The sequence below is a fragment of the Calidris pugnax genome, unplaced genomic scaffold (assembly GCF_001431845.1).
Source record: "Calidris pugnax isolate Ruff unplaced genomic scaffold, ASM143184v1 scaffold81, whole genome shotgun sequence".
Classification (NCBI taxonomy): domain Eukaryota; kingdom Metazoa; phylum Chordata; class Aves; order Charadriiformes; family Scolopacidae; genus Calidris; species Calidris pugnax.
This window is the reverse complement of record NW_015090880.1, coordinates 6,159,779-6,174,422: the sequence shown is the minus strand read 5'-3', so window position 1 is coordinate 6,174,422 and position 14,644 is coordinate 6,159,779. Positions and strand designations below refer to the sequence as shown.

Genomic DNA, 14,644 nt, shown 5'->3' with positions numbered 1-14,644 from the left:
GAATGAAATTCCACAGGCTCTGTGTAGATCTTGTTCTTTTGAAAGCCAAATGCTGAACTTTTCAACAAACACACATTAGGTTTTTTTTACAGGACCTAAGTAAGGTAACACTCGCCCTTCAGAGTTTGGTGTGACAACTAATTGATGGCAAGCAGGGTATGGAGAAGAGTCTTCCAATAAAGTAAGGTCCAAATAATTGATTTTAGGTATGAGGAAACATAAGCTTAACTGGAAGCCTGTGAAATCTCAAATAATTCAACTTTCAAAGATAACTCAAAAAACAGTAAAGTTTGCAATCAGTAATGATCAAAACAGCTTGCATTTGCCACTTCTCAAACAAAACAAAAAAAAAAAGAGAAAAAAAAGTAAAAATATCATCTTCACAAATTAACAAGTGTCATACTCACTGAACAATGGCTTGTCCTCTGGTCAGACCTTTAATTTGTGTATAATGCTCAATTACTCTGTCCTCACTGCAAAACAAGCACAAAACCCAATTTATAGGCTCAGTGACTTTTTTTTCATGTGTGACGGCATCTGTTGAAATTCAGATGCCTGCTCAGCATGCAGAGAAGTGTCCCTCTGTACATTTCTTGCCCGGGTTTTACATTCTGTTTCTTACTGATTTCTTTCCCACCCTTCATTAAGCAGCGTGGAGCTGCCTGGCTGATCCCTGCCATTGCATGCTGCCTCCCAGACTAATTAATGAATCATTTCAGATCAGCCTGCCCCGCTGCAGATGCTGCTGCAGAATAATGGTACTAATTATATAAGTTCATTTTCACATTCTAAAGCACCAAAACTTCAAAGGATGCTTAGTGCTCCATATGTAAGACAGAAGAAGTTAAACCAGAAATGTTTTTTCCTTCCAGTGTATTTCCCCCTGACATTTCATAGGTGAAGAAATACAGATTTGTCAGCAATGACCTTTTTGCATTTTTCCTGTTACATATTTCAACATTTTGTTTTAGTGGAATGTAAAATAAAATATGCATTTAAGTGTCAGACGCTTGAAAGCAAAGAAAAAACCAGCAGTATTCATTCTAAAAAAACCCAAATCATGACCAAGTACCCGTATACTTGAAAAATCTGTCAGGTACACACAAAAAACCCCAAAACAAATGAGGGAGTCAAACTTGCACAAAGGGCATCAATTCCAAGGAAACAGGATTGTTGATTCACCCCAAATGCTGTGTTCCTTTACAGCAGATTCAAGCCTCAACATTGGACCTGCCTTTCTGTTTCCAGCTTTTCCACCTCATTTTCTCCCCTCATCCCATTGAGGAGAGCTGCTGGGTGGGCATCTGCCAGCTAGTCAAGGTCAACCCACCACCGAGGCTCTACTGAAGAGGTGCTCTTTGGTGTTCCTTTACAGCAGATTCAAGCCTCAACGTTGGACCTGAGTTTCCGTTTCCAGCTTTTCCACCTCATTTTCTCCCCTCATCCCATTGAGGAGAGCTGCTGGGTGGGCATCTGCCAGCTAGTCAAGGTCAACCCACCACCGAGGCTCTACTGAAGAGGTGCTCTTTGCAAACCCAGCCTTGGCTGGAGTTCAGATTTCAGCTCTTTCTAATGCCCTGTCCCCACATATTCTGATCCAGCAGTTCCTGATCCAGCAGTTTAATTTGAGAAAATTCTCAATGAGGGATTTGCATCAGATCTCACATAATTTATAACCTTCTAAAAACTGGAAATGCTTGAACATGACCTATTAACTCTGTGTCTGATGTCATACAAACTGAAAGCTTTTAAAAGAGTTTGCAAAACTGTTCAAAAGTGATCTCGTATTTACCATTCATAGCAATTATTTACATTTTAAATTAAACAGCTCACCAGTAAGCGAGTGATGGATGCTCCTGCAGTGTCTTGGTGGGAAAGACAGGCAGTGTCTTCAAATCTTTTCTAGTGTTTTCATCACTAAAAAACAAAAATGGCACAGCATCACTGCCAGCGAATCACAGGCACAACCATCAGTTTCAGCAGAAGGAAAGGGCTGTATTTGCTACCCAAGAACATGGTGCATTGCCCCACATCAGGCTGTCATAGCAACGTAACTCTATAGGCCCTCTCACATGACAGTGATGTATATGGTGTCACGCAGACTCACGGTGTAACTCATTACACAGACACGTGATTACACAGGCCACTGCGGTGGGAGCACCGTATCAGTGTTTACTTTGCACACACTCACTCTGTTTGCCGAGCGAAGAATGAGCCCTGAAACAGCTGCAGCAGGAAAGCCTCTGCCCAAAAGCAAGGCTTGCAGTGCTCATTTTTGCTTTTAAATCCTACTTCTAGACAATACATTTCACAAAGCAGCACGGTATTTGTCAAATCTCCGAGTTCAACACCGATCTGATTCAAAACAAAGCGTTTCAGTTCATATACTTTAAAATATTTTCACTGAAAACAGTTTTCCTGGACTGCTCATTCTACAGAAAGTTCAAATATTTTGGACTCCAGGCCCAGCCTGGAACAAAATAAAAGGGGTTGAAGTATGAAGTATGTTTTAAAATATTTTCACTGAAAACAGTTTTCCTGGACTGCTCATTCTACAGAAAGTTCAAATATTTTGGACTCCAGGCCCAGCCTGGAACAAAATAAAAGGGGTTGAAGTATGAAGTATGTGACTGTGCTTTGTCACAAAAAAAAAAAAAAGCAGAATATTTAACAACCTATTTACTGGCATCAGTAAAATGGTTAATATTTTCTCCTTATATGCTCCATTAATTAATCAGCTGAAACTTGCACGCCTCATTTCTGCAGGATTTCTGCGTGCCTTCGCAGCGGCGCCAACAAGCACGAACACGACTTTTCTATGTACGGAATGCATCAGTCACGTCCCTCCGCATCCGCCTCGACCTCTGCATCCAGCCTTTCCTTGAAGGTGTCTTCCTGCTCCTGACCTCTGTTTTCATCAGATTCCACTCTTAGAGATTCCATCTGAGCTACGTACCACCTCGTCCCCCAAAATGAGCACCCCGTGCATCAGCAGAGTGGTCCAGAGGACTGAGGTCTGCTCCGCGGGCACAGCGGGTCAACCTCTGCAGATGGAGGAGCCAGCAAACCCCCACCACGTTTCCATCTCACCCGGCAGATGTCACATGGAAGGTGCAGTAAATTAAAGGGTTTTGTTCCTCAGCAAGCACGGGCTAATCACTCTGCAAGCTCCTTCCCCAGCCCCGACAATGTGCCTCAACCCTGACTAAGGGACCACCTCGGAGGACGAGGAAACAGTTCAATCAACAGCCTATTTATTCTCCAGCTTCTTTGATGAAGTTGCCAAGAAGGGGGTCAATTAGCGCCGAGGAGCTGTTGCTGCCGAGCTTTGCCGGCGCTCCTCTGCCAGGAATATGCACTTTTCTTTGCAGGCTGGCCAGCACCCAAGTGCCACAAACGGGGACATCTGGGTAAAAAAATCAGGATCTCTCCTCTTAATGCTCACAAAAGCTGAGGGGGGGTTATTCACCTCTTAAAAGTCCATTTTGATGGGATCAAATGACTATGGATCATCTCTGCTTGCAATGAGAAGGTAGATTACCAGCGGTTTGTAGGGACACGTGAAAATGCAGACAGAGTACACCCTCCCGAGGCCACAGAAACCAGAACAGAAAATAAAACCAACCCCAAACCAAAAAACCAAGCCCTGAGCAACCTGGCCTGATGTCACCGCTGATGTTCTTGGAGCAGGAGGTTCGGCCATACAACCTCCTGAGGTCTCTTCCAACTTAAATCATAGACTCACAGGGTAATTGATTATTAAAATAAAAATTTCCTCCTATTTTTAAGCCTGACTCATAAGCGCAATGGCTGCCATAGCAGTCAAGGTTGGCAGGGAAATGCAGTGAAGTAGAAGAGGTTTTGGAAGGAAGCAATAACAAAAAAGCTCATTTTTACCAAACGAAAAGGCTGTTCCTCTAAATATAGATTCTTAACCCACAATATTCATAATCAGAGGCTTAATGGCTGGTCTCTAAACCCCTATTTAGAAACCTCGTTGCCAGTGAACAACAAAACACCCAACTAAGGGCTGAAGCACTAACGAGGCTGGTGCTGGGAGGCGAGAGCTGAGTTCTGGCAGAGGCAGCTGGGCAGGAGGGACAGGTGACCCCCCAGCTGTCACCACCACAGCTGGGTGGAGAGATCCCAAGTTCTCCTTTGCCAACCATCATGGGGCCAGTAGCCTTCTCATCACTGAAATTCTGCAGAAATGCCTCGAATCCTGGCAGCTGCATCCACCATGCTCTGAGAGCTTTTGCATGATGTGTGGCCTCCAGTGGAACTACTCACCTTCCCATTCAGTTGTTGGGCCCCTCACCTCTGGACCAGGTTGAGTAGCTACTTACTTCATCCCCATCAAACATCAAAACCAGGGTGCTAGTTAAGCTTGAGTGATGAGTAGCAGCTCATCAATATGGAAATGTCTACCACTGAATTTAAACCAAACACCAGCCAGCCAGCACACCCACCTCCCTGACAAGATCTATAGGCTCTGATCTGGGACATATAGTGACCAAAGGGTTGCCATCATGTCTGTGCCATGACATGGGGCACATCCCTCCAGCACTGATCCGGAACCACAGGCCGTGGTGCAATTTGTTAGAAGGCGGCACATCCCTCCAGCACTGATCCGGAACCACAGGCCATGGTGCAATTTGTTAGAGTCTTCAGACTTACAGCAGAGCTGGACCTTCTTTGTTCTTCTGCCAACCTACAAACCCATCCAACTTCTCGCAACAGCGGAGAATGCACTTCTTTTACAAGGCAGAGCGTGCCTTTGGGACTTGGCTTCCTGAAGGGACCCAACCTCATAACCTAAGAGAGCCCTCAGACACATGTCCCATCCATCTGCAGCTGGAGGGAGTCCTTCCAAATAGGCTTATAAGGCCTGAAAGTGTCTGAGAAGCCACATGAGCATTCATTTTTTTCCCCTGTCCCATCCATCTGCAGCTGGAGGGAGTCCTTATAAGCCTATTTAGGCTTATAAGGCCTGAAAGTGTCCGAGAAGCCACATGAGCATTTCATTTTTTTCGCCTACATAATTCTAAGAGAAAGCATGAAACAATCCTAGGAAAATGTAAAAGACCTGGGAGAAACAGGGCACAGCTCCTCGCACGCTGGATGCCTCCAGACAGCGCAGGCTGGCACGCAGCAGCCCAGATCTGCTGACTCTGCACCCAAGGATTAGCATTTGGGATGATTCATGGCTTTGGGGATAATAAAAGCCTCAAATGGTCCTCCCCCTCCTTCCACAGAGTTCATTATCACTTCATCTGCACCAAGGAGCCCAAGCACGTCTCCCCTTGACCTTCAGGATCACTTTCCCAAGCCCTCCGAGACCCAGCCGCTCCCCAGAGGTGACAACTCCAGATAGCAGGAGCGACGGTTTGAATTATTACCTGTTCCTGTTTGGTTTCACAACGATCACAAGGCGATACAGGACTCACAGGGCAGACAGCCCCGGCTCCAGATGTCCAACCGTCTACGCTATCTACCAACCAAACACACCAGTGTTGTATCTGGCGTGTCCACAGTCGGTTCTCATCAGGGCAGGAGGAGGACTAAGCTGTCAGGATGGAGAGGCCCACTTGCATTTAATCTGACCTCTGCTACAGAGGGGGGGCTTCTTGACTGGTGGTTCTTGGCATAATTTCAGTACATAAACCGCCCAGAGTCAACGGGATTGAGTATTTTTGGCAAAAGATTTGTTTATTCCCCAGGAGGAGAATATAGGAAACTCATCTGAAGTACATTTCCACTACGGAGAAGAATTAAAGAAAACCAGCAGATGGACCCTTTCCTTCCCATTCCACCCTCTAAATGGGAGTTTTCTCTCTGGCAGACATCAAGCAGAACCTGAATTGATCTGGGCAGTGTAAACGAAAATCTACATCAGACCCTTCTCACGCTGAACTTCAGCTTTTTCCTTGGTACTGCTCATATTTAATTTTCTCTCCCAACATGAGTGAACACCGGGCAAGATGCTGTCCCCAGCAGCACACCCCGCTCACCAGTGCCAGCTCTATGGAGATGGAAGGGCAGCTTGTGTCTAAAATAAGCAAAAGCAATATTTCACCACATAACATACTATGAATAAGAGTTCCCACATTCAAACTCACTAACTCTAGCAGCAAACCAGGACCAATCCCACATGCTTCCCACAACCCACTGATGTTACAGTGAAATCTTAGGCATCTTGCTAAAACTCCACCAGAAATCTTGGAAGGAATCAAGCCAAATTATCACAGCACGCTCTGCCTAACCCATATTACTGAAAATTAAAGAGAGACTTACATATTTATGCTCCCAGAAAGCGCATCTTCACAGCTTCTAATCAAGTGATACGACACTCCCTGCTAGGCAAAGAGTTACAGAACTGTGCTAATTAGGACCATTTGTCAATGGCTGCCCAGGCTTTTCCCTGTGCCCACTGTCAAAAACAGCTTATGCCTGTTGCTAAGGCAGGTAAGAGCTAAGATGCAATAAGATGTGGTTAATGAGATTAGCATAAAACGTGAAAAGCAATCGACACACCCAGAGCAGCAAAAGCAATATAATGGACTACAACATAAGAGCTTATCAACCCTCATCATCTTTGTAAATATTAACAGCTCAATAAGGATGGGACTTCAAAACAGCTTTTAACTGACTAAAGTGATGGCAGGTGTACCTGCCTCTGCTGAATTGTGTTGATAACACATTATAAAGTAGGAATTTATCACCTGGGAAAGTGCATTGTATAGTGACTTTCCTCTGTTCTCAAAGCCTCTTGACCTCACATAAATACTTTTGTATTGCTATGTGATCACTAGGGTAAGTCAGCTCCTGGGTCTTTCTGAATGTCACTATTTCATATTTGGTTAATTCTTGAAATGAATTTTAGGCACACCACAGGTAGCATTTAGAGTTGCCTTGTTTTTAGAAAATACTGACTGATCTCTAAAATTAACCTGAAAGTTATTTCATGGACACTTAAAAATCAGCAGACACTTCTGAGAACTGCAGGTGACCTACAAAGAAACGTGGAGCTTCACAGCAGAAGGGCAATAAAGTATTACCCTGCATCATGAAGATGCTTCAAAAACTTTCCATTAGGATTTTTCTTCTTATCCTGTTCAAGATATTTAGAGCCAGCAAAACAAATAGAAACAGCACACGGTTAGATTTGATACTTAAAAGCTGACAATTAAGCTTTCTAGAGGGCTGGTCAGGTTACTCTGATGATGTTAATGATGGTCCCACTTCTTGAGAATAACCATTGAATTCCTTTGCTACACGATTACAAGCAACGCTGTAACAGTACAAGAACATCCCTTGCTGCTGCCCACACCTCAGCCTGGTCCTAAGGTGACCTTCTAAAGTGACCAGACTTGGGGTAGCATCACCAAGATCTCCGGGGAGGTCCATTCTGTATGTTCACAGATGAGAGCCGTCAACACGGACCATCACATTGCAGCTGGACCACTTCACCAACAGGTGCCTTTTCTGTAGGCTTTTGTTTTCTTCCAAATTAAATGGAAGGGCAGAGCGTGGCAACCTCACTCTCCCTTGGAGGTTGCTCTGCCTTTCAAGGTACCACAAGAAGCAGGTGTGAGGAGGAAGCAGCAGGGCAACCGAGGGGAAAAAAAAAAATGAGCAGGGTTAAAAGTGCAAGATTAAAAAAGGTGGGGGAGGAAGGAAGACAGAGCAGGGAAGGTATGGGCAGAGCCGATGGACTTAGCAGCTTTCGAGTATGTCAGAGCAGCAGGATCTTGGCAGCAGGACTCTGAAAAGCGCTCTCTGACAAATCCTCTTTTGTGACAAATGCCAGACGTTTCCCATCACTTCCCAGCCTCACAGTTTATGGTCTGCTGGCACACTCAAGAAAGTTATTTTTCTATTGAAGGAAGACCAGGATCCGGAAAGGCCATGAACAAGGGGCTCCCGTTGGCACAGGACATCCAGAGCCAAACCTTAACCCCCAGCCAGCGGGGAGCTCGGCCTGGGACTGAGCTGCACAGTCTGCCACTTGAATCCCTGATAGGGACCTCCTGCTCAGAAAGGTATTTGAAGGAGCACTTGTAAGAGCCTTCCAAACCCTGTACGTGAAAAGGAACATGATAAGCAGTGCAGATGGCTTTTTTCAACGCCTGGCTTGTTGTACATCTGCACTGTGGCCATGCTGTGCATTCCCTCGCTGTGCTGTAGCAACAGCTTTAGTTTCACAGCTTGAGAAGGACCTGCACCAAACATAACGCGTGGCTGGGGCTGGACAGCCCTTCTCCACACTTAGCACAGGCTGGACCACAGCCTTGGACCTCTAGGCCTGACCTCCAGCTGCAGATTTGCTCCTTTAGGCTAATTCTTCCACTTCCCCGGCCCTGCCTGACTCTCTGAAAGAGCAGCAGCAGCACCCATGGATCTCACGGGGGTTTGGTGACCCTACTCACTGGGTTTTGGAAGATGAACCACAAGCACCACAGCAAAAGCAACATTTCTCATATCTGCTATATGCATGCACCTCTCTATCAGAGGACATGGGGACCAAACAAGAGCCTGGGACTGCTCCCAGAGCCATCTTGGTGGATGAGGCACCGTTCCTATTTTCACTTTGCAGGTAAGGAACAGGATGTCAAGGAAGCAGTCCTCCACAGCTGGGAAAAAAAAAATATCTGTGACCTGAACCTGCTTGAAATTCTCAGTTGTTCTTTTACAGCTCTCGATGTGAAATAGGGATATTCTGAAGACAAAACCCTTTGTCTCCCCAACACCACACCCACCACTGCTGATGGCTCCTGGTCCCATGGAAACTGGGGCAGGACATCCACATTGAAAGAGCTGCTTGGCTGTACTGACAGCACACATTCCCCGTGCTCCTGTCAGCCCAGACAGGAAGCAAAGCAGCCCTGCTCTACCTGGGGATTTACCGCAGATTGAAAGATGACTATTCACAGTTGATACAACGCTTGAAGGATCCCAAACCCTTCCTCACAACAACAGACTGTTATTTCTAACATCCACACTGTCTTCCTGTTCACACAAAAGTCAGATTAGCCATATTAGTCGTGGGTTTTTAGCATGTCTGAGTATAGCAGCAAAGTTTAAAGCTTGTTATCACAGGCCTGTGTGCTGATACAGAGATACGTGGAACCACAAGAAAAATAAAGTATCAAAATAACGATAAAGACCTGACAAATCTGCAAAAGCAAAAAAGCTGAGGCTGAAAAGCTGTCATTCCATTTCCTTAAAGCACAAAATGCACCCTACGTGATACATCCCAACCATCACAGGGAGGAAAAGCAAATGAGGTGTTTTGTTTTTTTTTTTTTTAAAAAGTGAGGATGTTCTGAGTCAGATCAGAGCCCAAAGTCCAGCCCACAGCTGATGGTGCAAGACTGGAGAAACACCCTGTAGGCCTGGGGAAGTTTTCAGATACGCAACAGAAGGGAGGTGAATAAATACGTTATGGCACAAAAGCCATGAAATCTAATTTTCCACAGGAAAAGGCAACATCCTTCAATGCTGAACCTGTACTTGTGGGAATTTCTAGGGACAAGGGGGAGGGCATCTTTCACCTAAGGCCATGGAGCTTTGGCATGATGCTACTCCAAGGCCAACAGCTACGACAGCAATGTGTGTCTGACTTGTCCCCTGTGAGGGGGACAGCTTTTGGGGGTGATGAACTTTTCCAGCCCCATACTTGCCTCATCCCTCATCTGCTTTGGATGCAGAGCACACACAAAAGCCCTCCCTAGGTGGGTGGTTGTACCCACTGTAGGACTGCTCCTCTGAGTTAAAAGTGCCTTAAAATAAAAAAAACAACAACAACAAAAAAAAGGACTGTGGAGAGGCACTTAAAGAGGACAAAACACAACCACCCCTTTGCCACCCCTCAGGAAACTGTATGAGCATCATGTGTATGAAATCTAAAAATGTACGTTGCTTACCAAACTGCCACAATTATATGTAAATATTAAAGTTACATTGCCATATGCAAGTAGTAAATCCCCTGAGATCAGGTTATTAAATTACTCAAAACAGCCTCTTTTTTTCTCTCCATGTAATTCTTTGCTCATTTCACCCACAGCGCTTCGACCTAATTCATTTGCTGCATAATAAGCACACTATACAAATGCCTTGTTAGCCCTTACAGAACTGCTTTAAAGTAGGAAACTGTAAAAAAACCATTAAAATTACACCATAGCAGAGATGATGTATGCTTTGGTCTGCCCTGAACTCTATGAATCTACAAGTAGCACTAGTAGAAAAAACCCTCTTGTTAAAAGTCTAGCAGGAAATTGGGGTCTTGGTTACGTATTTTTTTGTAATTGCACCTGTTTTAACACAGTGAATTTCCACTTCTTATTGAAAAATAAAACACCAGGAGAGAACAATGTTTTAACCTTAGAATTGCTGCCTAAGTGCTCTGGGAGATGGAGCTCAGCTACCCATTCCCCAGCCTACAGCGGGCTGTAGGACCCCAAAACCAAACTGCAGTGATTCACCAAGAAAAGCAAGACCTGCACACGCTGTAGAAAAAATTAGTGCAGTTTTCAACCAGCTTTTATTTGAAGAAAGCATAAAATTGAATTAAGCAGAGAGCTCTTTGGGGAAGTGGGTATCCAACACCTGTCAAGCAGGGGAATCATTATCCTTGTACGAAGTACGTATCAAACATGATTTTCCCTAAACTTGCTTATTAACTAGCTCGGTTCATTAGATGTTCCCAAATACAGTGAAACAAATAATCAACCCCCTCAGCAAACAGGCTCTAACTTAATAGATCTTTGCTCATCTTGTTTCAAATAGGTTAGTTACTGCAAAAGACCAAGCTCAGAAAAGCACACGGCTGGGTTTGACCCAGACAGAGTTAATGGTTCATGAGCAAGTGGCCAGCAAGGTATTTAAAGAAAAAGTGTGCAGAGTGGCAGCTGAAAGGCAAAATACACAATGACTCAACTGGGCAAACAAGCAGCCATGGAGCACAAGGAGCACAACTGCAGGCAGAGCCAGTGCTGAGCACTGATTTCCAGAGAGGAACCACAGCCCACGGGGAGCAGCGGGTCAGGCTGGAGAAAGCCTCTGCAAACATCAGTGCACAGGCATTTAAAGAGTGCACTTGCACAGGTAAAAAAAATAATCAAGCTCTGCAAACATCAGTGCACAGGCATTTAAAGAGTGCACTTGCACAGGAAAAAAAAAAAAAAATCAATAAGTAAACCAGCACCAGATGGATGCCCTGAGACTGAATCCTATAGTGTGAATCCTATGGAGTGAATCCACCAGCTCTGTTGTGTCACCCACCCATACACATGGAAGGAAAACCCCAGGGTCTGAAAGAGGCATCCAGACTCTGCTCAGGTCTTAGGTCTCCATATGAGGCCAGGGCAAACGTCCCCTCGTAACCCATCCACAATCCCAATGGCCCTGGAAAAGAGCTTCCAGTGAACAATTCACAACAGGTCTCCTTCCCTGGCAGCACAACTAAGAGGAACAGGTCTGTGGAGCAACAGGGTTTGTGCTGGAGACCTGACACCCACACCATATCCATTTCAGGACCTTCTTCAGGCCAGCTCTAGCCTGGCCCCACCACCTAAGCACCTGCCAGTGGCTGGCACACATGAGGTGGGCTCCATCCATGCCACATGGACCCACTTTGAGGTCTCCAAGACCTCTTCAGGATGCAAACCTAGGAGAGGAGGGTAGAAACAACTAAGAGATTTGCCCCAAATTTGTGTTTCTGCTCCAATCCCCATCCTGCACATGGCCACACCTGCAGTTTTTTGCCCCAAATTTGTGTTTCTGCTCCAATCCCTGTCCTGCACATGGCCACACCTGCATATGAACATGGTCATATGAACATGGTGAGATTTCCAAAAACAGGCTGGGCAAGCTGCCTTGAACAAACCTCAGGTGTGTCCCATTTCTGAAGCTGCCTTAACCGTGGGGCAAGCAGCACAGCAAACAGGTGCTTTGCTATCAGACAATAATTAACTTCTTTCAAGCAGCTAATTTCTAACACTGCCCACATTATCTTCTCCACATTCTTTTCTACCAAGAGATGTTGCAGTTTGTCTGGCAAAATAGTCACCTTCCCAAGCAAACTCTACCCAAAAATCTAATAGTGAGCGCTCACTCTTCATTAGGAGCAAATTGTTAATACCAGTTTTCTGTACCTAGACCAAGCATTTCATTATTATTTTTTTTTTCTCCCCTCAGTAAAGTTTTTGAACTCAGGAGTTTCTGAACCAATTACTGCACAGCCACGGTTCGCAGGAGTATCTTTCACACAAACCTTTTCCTTTTACAAACTGGGTTTATCACCCCTGTAATGATAAACGCCGGTGCCTTGCACATGTCAGCTATCAGGAATTCATTATTTTGTCTGTGTTATGTTATACCAGTCGGGAGTTATCTTTGCAGCCCACAGGCCAGAATCAAAACCGAATGCGTCAGCTATTTAAAGAAAATGGGAACCCTCCTCCAGCAATTTAATTAACTTCCAGGGAGCACGGCTGGGTTTCAGTCCTGGAAACGTTACTGGGGAGAATGTGATCCAAGATTATCAGGCAGAATTTTTTTTTTTTAAAAAAAGCTACTTTCCTTATATAGTCCCTGCAGCTAATCCAATTTTAATAAACGTTTTTCTAACATTAGAAAGACAGCATCTAGGACTTGTCAGTTGTAAACTGTCTCTTTCCATCAAGCTACAAAGAAAAATTATGCTATATACTATTGTATAGCATTTTTGAGGGCAGATGTTTAGCCTGTAAACTAAATACAACTAAGTCACTAATTTCCCAAGGAGGCAAGATTTTATATATTCCATGTTTACATGATGATAATTACCAGACCAGTCTATTATTTCGCATGCCTGCCAAGACATTAGCTTTCTTTAAAATTTAAATAAAATGTCTAAAAGAAACAGAATATGGACTCTTTTCCCCCCAAAACTGAACCATGCCAGAAGCTGCAACTTGAATCAGATTCTTTCTAAAAACCTTTGCATAGAGTTTAAAAACCCAGACTTTGTAAAACCAGGCTTGCAGCTTTTTTCTGCTTCATTTGCAAATATAAGAGTTGAAGAGTACAATTAACTAGCGCGTAGTGTTTCAAAACTCCTATTAATGACTAATACTTTGGGTTCTTATTACAGGAGCCAGAGAAAAACTGACGGAAATTCAGTTTGAACAGAGAAGCAGTCAACTGGAAACCATAGATGAGTCGTGAGAAGCAAACACAAAGCGTTACATCCCTCCTCTTGAGCAAGATGTTCCCACTCATTGGGCAGGAAAGCAGAGGGACAGAGATCTGCAGCATCTCAGACTTGCTGGGAACATCGCAGCTGCAGGACTCTCGGGAGGAACCGTGGCAGCCCTGACACCGACCCATGGAAGGGGAAGAGGAAGAGCTCACCCAGCATCCCTGCAACACGCTCTTCATCACACACAGGGGGGAATTATCTTGGCTGGGATCACCAGTTTGGTAAACAGGAAAAAGGAACTGGGCGTGCGGTGAGCTACACCGATCGTGGTCCCTTGTCATCTTATTTAATCATTCCTCCTGCAGCCCACAGTCATTTTAGACTGCCCTTGAGAAACCAGAGCTTCCCACAACAGGCAATGGACATGCTGCGGGTGCAATTTTGAACCATGTATTTAAGTTTTATCAAGATGTCTTAAAAGCCAGAGTCCTCTCAAAGTGGGACTCGGGTGGTTTATCTCACATAAAGCCTCTCTGCAGATGATAAAGCTCATACCCTTGTCCTAACAGCCCAGGCCAAGACCCTGGGGTCCAGTTGCAAACCACTTGCAAGGGCCAAACCCCAAAAAGCCTGATATTTTCATGCTGTCAGTGCTACCAGACTTCAAATCACCTCCAGTGAACCATCTGGTGCAGAAATCAAAAGTTTTTACTTTCCCTAAGCGCCCACACATCAGGTTTGCTCCCTGAAAATAAACAGATTTCAAAAGAATGTGCTCACCCCCTCAGCACGGGGCAGGGGAGGGTGTTTCTGGGGAGATTGCTGCTCTCTGCCATCCAGACGTTATCTGAGAATTTGAGTGGTGGGTTGGGAGAGGGGTTACTGCACAGCCACAGGAGTCTGAAGCGTTCAGACCCTGGTACTGATCTGCCTGTTCCCACATGAAATCAGTGGGAATGTCACACAGACCCCTCCACAGGACTTGTCCTCATGGAAAAACTCCCTACAGGATGCGTGAAAACTCAGCCAGGCAGAGATCACCAGCGTTGTCTGGACTGGCCCATTTTTCACTTCCAGAAAGCTAATCTCTAGGACTTCAGGCAATTCCTGTATTTACCCGCATCCATTCAGCACTAATCCTATATTTTAAAAAAAAAAAATAAATTAACCCATGTGTTCTCACGTAAGCAGAAATGGTGCAAGAGCCACATTCCAGAAAGTGATTCAAAAAGGGGAATTGCCAAACGACATGGAACACGCCAAAGCCAAGACGCTGCAACCGGAGGCACCGCTGCAAGGCCGTACCCTTTGTCTCATGGGCCAGTTTGGCAGGGGAGACCAGTCCCACGCTATCTTTAAGATACGCTGGTAATTAAGCTAGTGCTTTATCAGGGGTGGTCCAAACGACCACTTGTGATATGTAAGATGAAATTCCTTCACTTCTGGTGCGCTCGCCGGGCC

At 45.1% G+C, this 14,644-nt stretch overlaps 1 protein-coding gene across 1 annotated transcript in view; it reads right to left on the bottom strand.

Moving 5' to 3' along the window:
- LOC106890651 (FERM domain-containing protein 4B-like) overlaps nucleotides 1–14,644 on the bottom strand; it is an 86,592-nt gene that overhangs the window by 26,038 nt on the left and 45,910 nt on the right. Inside the window, exons 8-9 of the mRNA XM_014946606.1 lie at nucleotides 1,834–1,917; nucleotides 408–473 (exon numbers count right to left, since the gene is read on the bottom strand). Of these exons, the coding sequence (XP_014802092.1) occupies nucleotides 408–473; nucleotides 1,834–1,917 (150 nt within the window). The remainder of the gene's footprint in view (nucleotides 1–407; nucleotides 474–1,833; nucleotides 1,918–14,644) is intronic.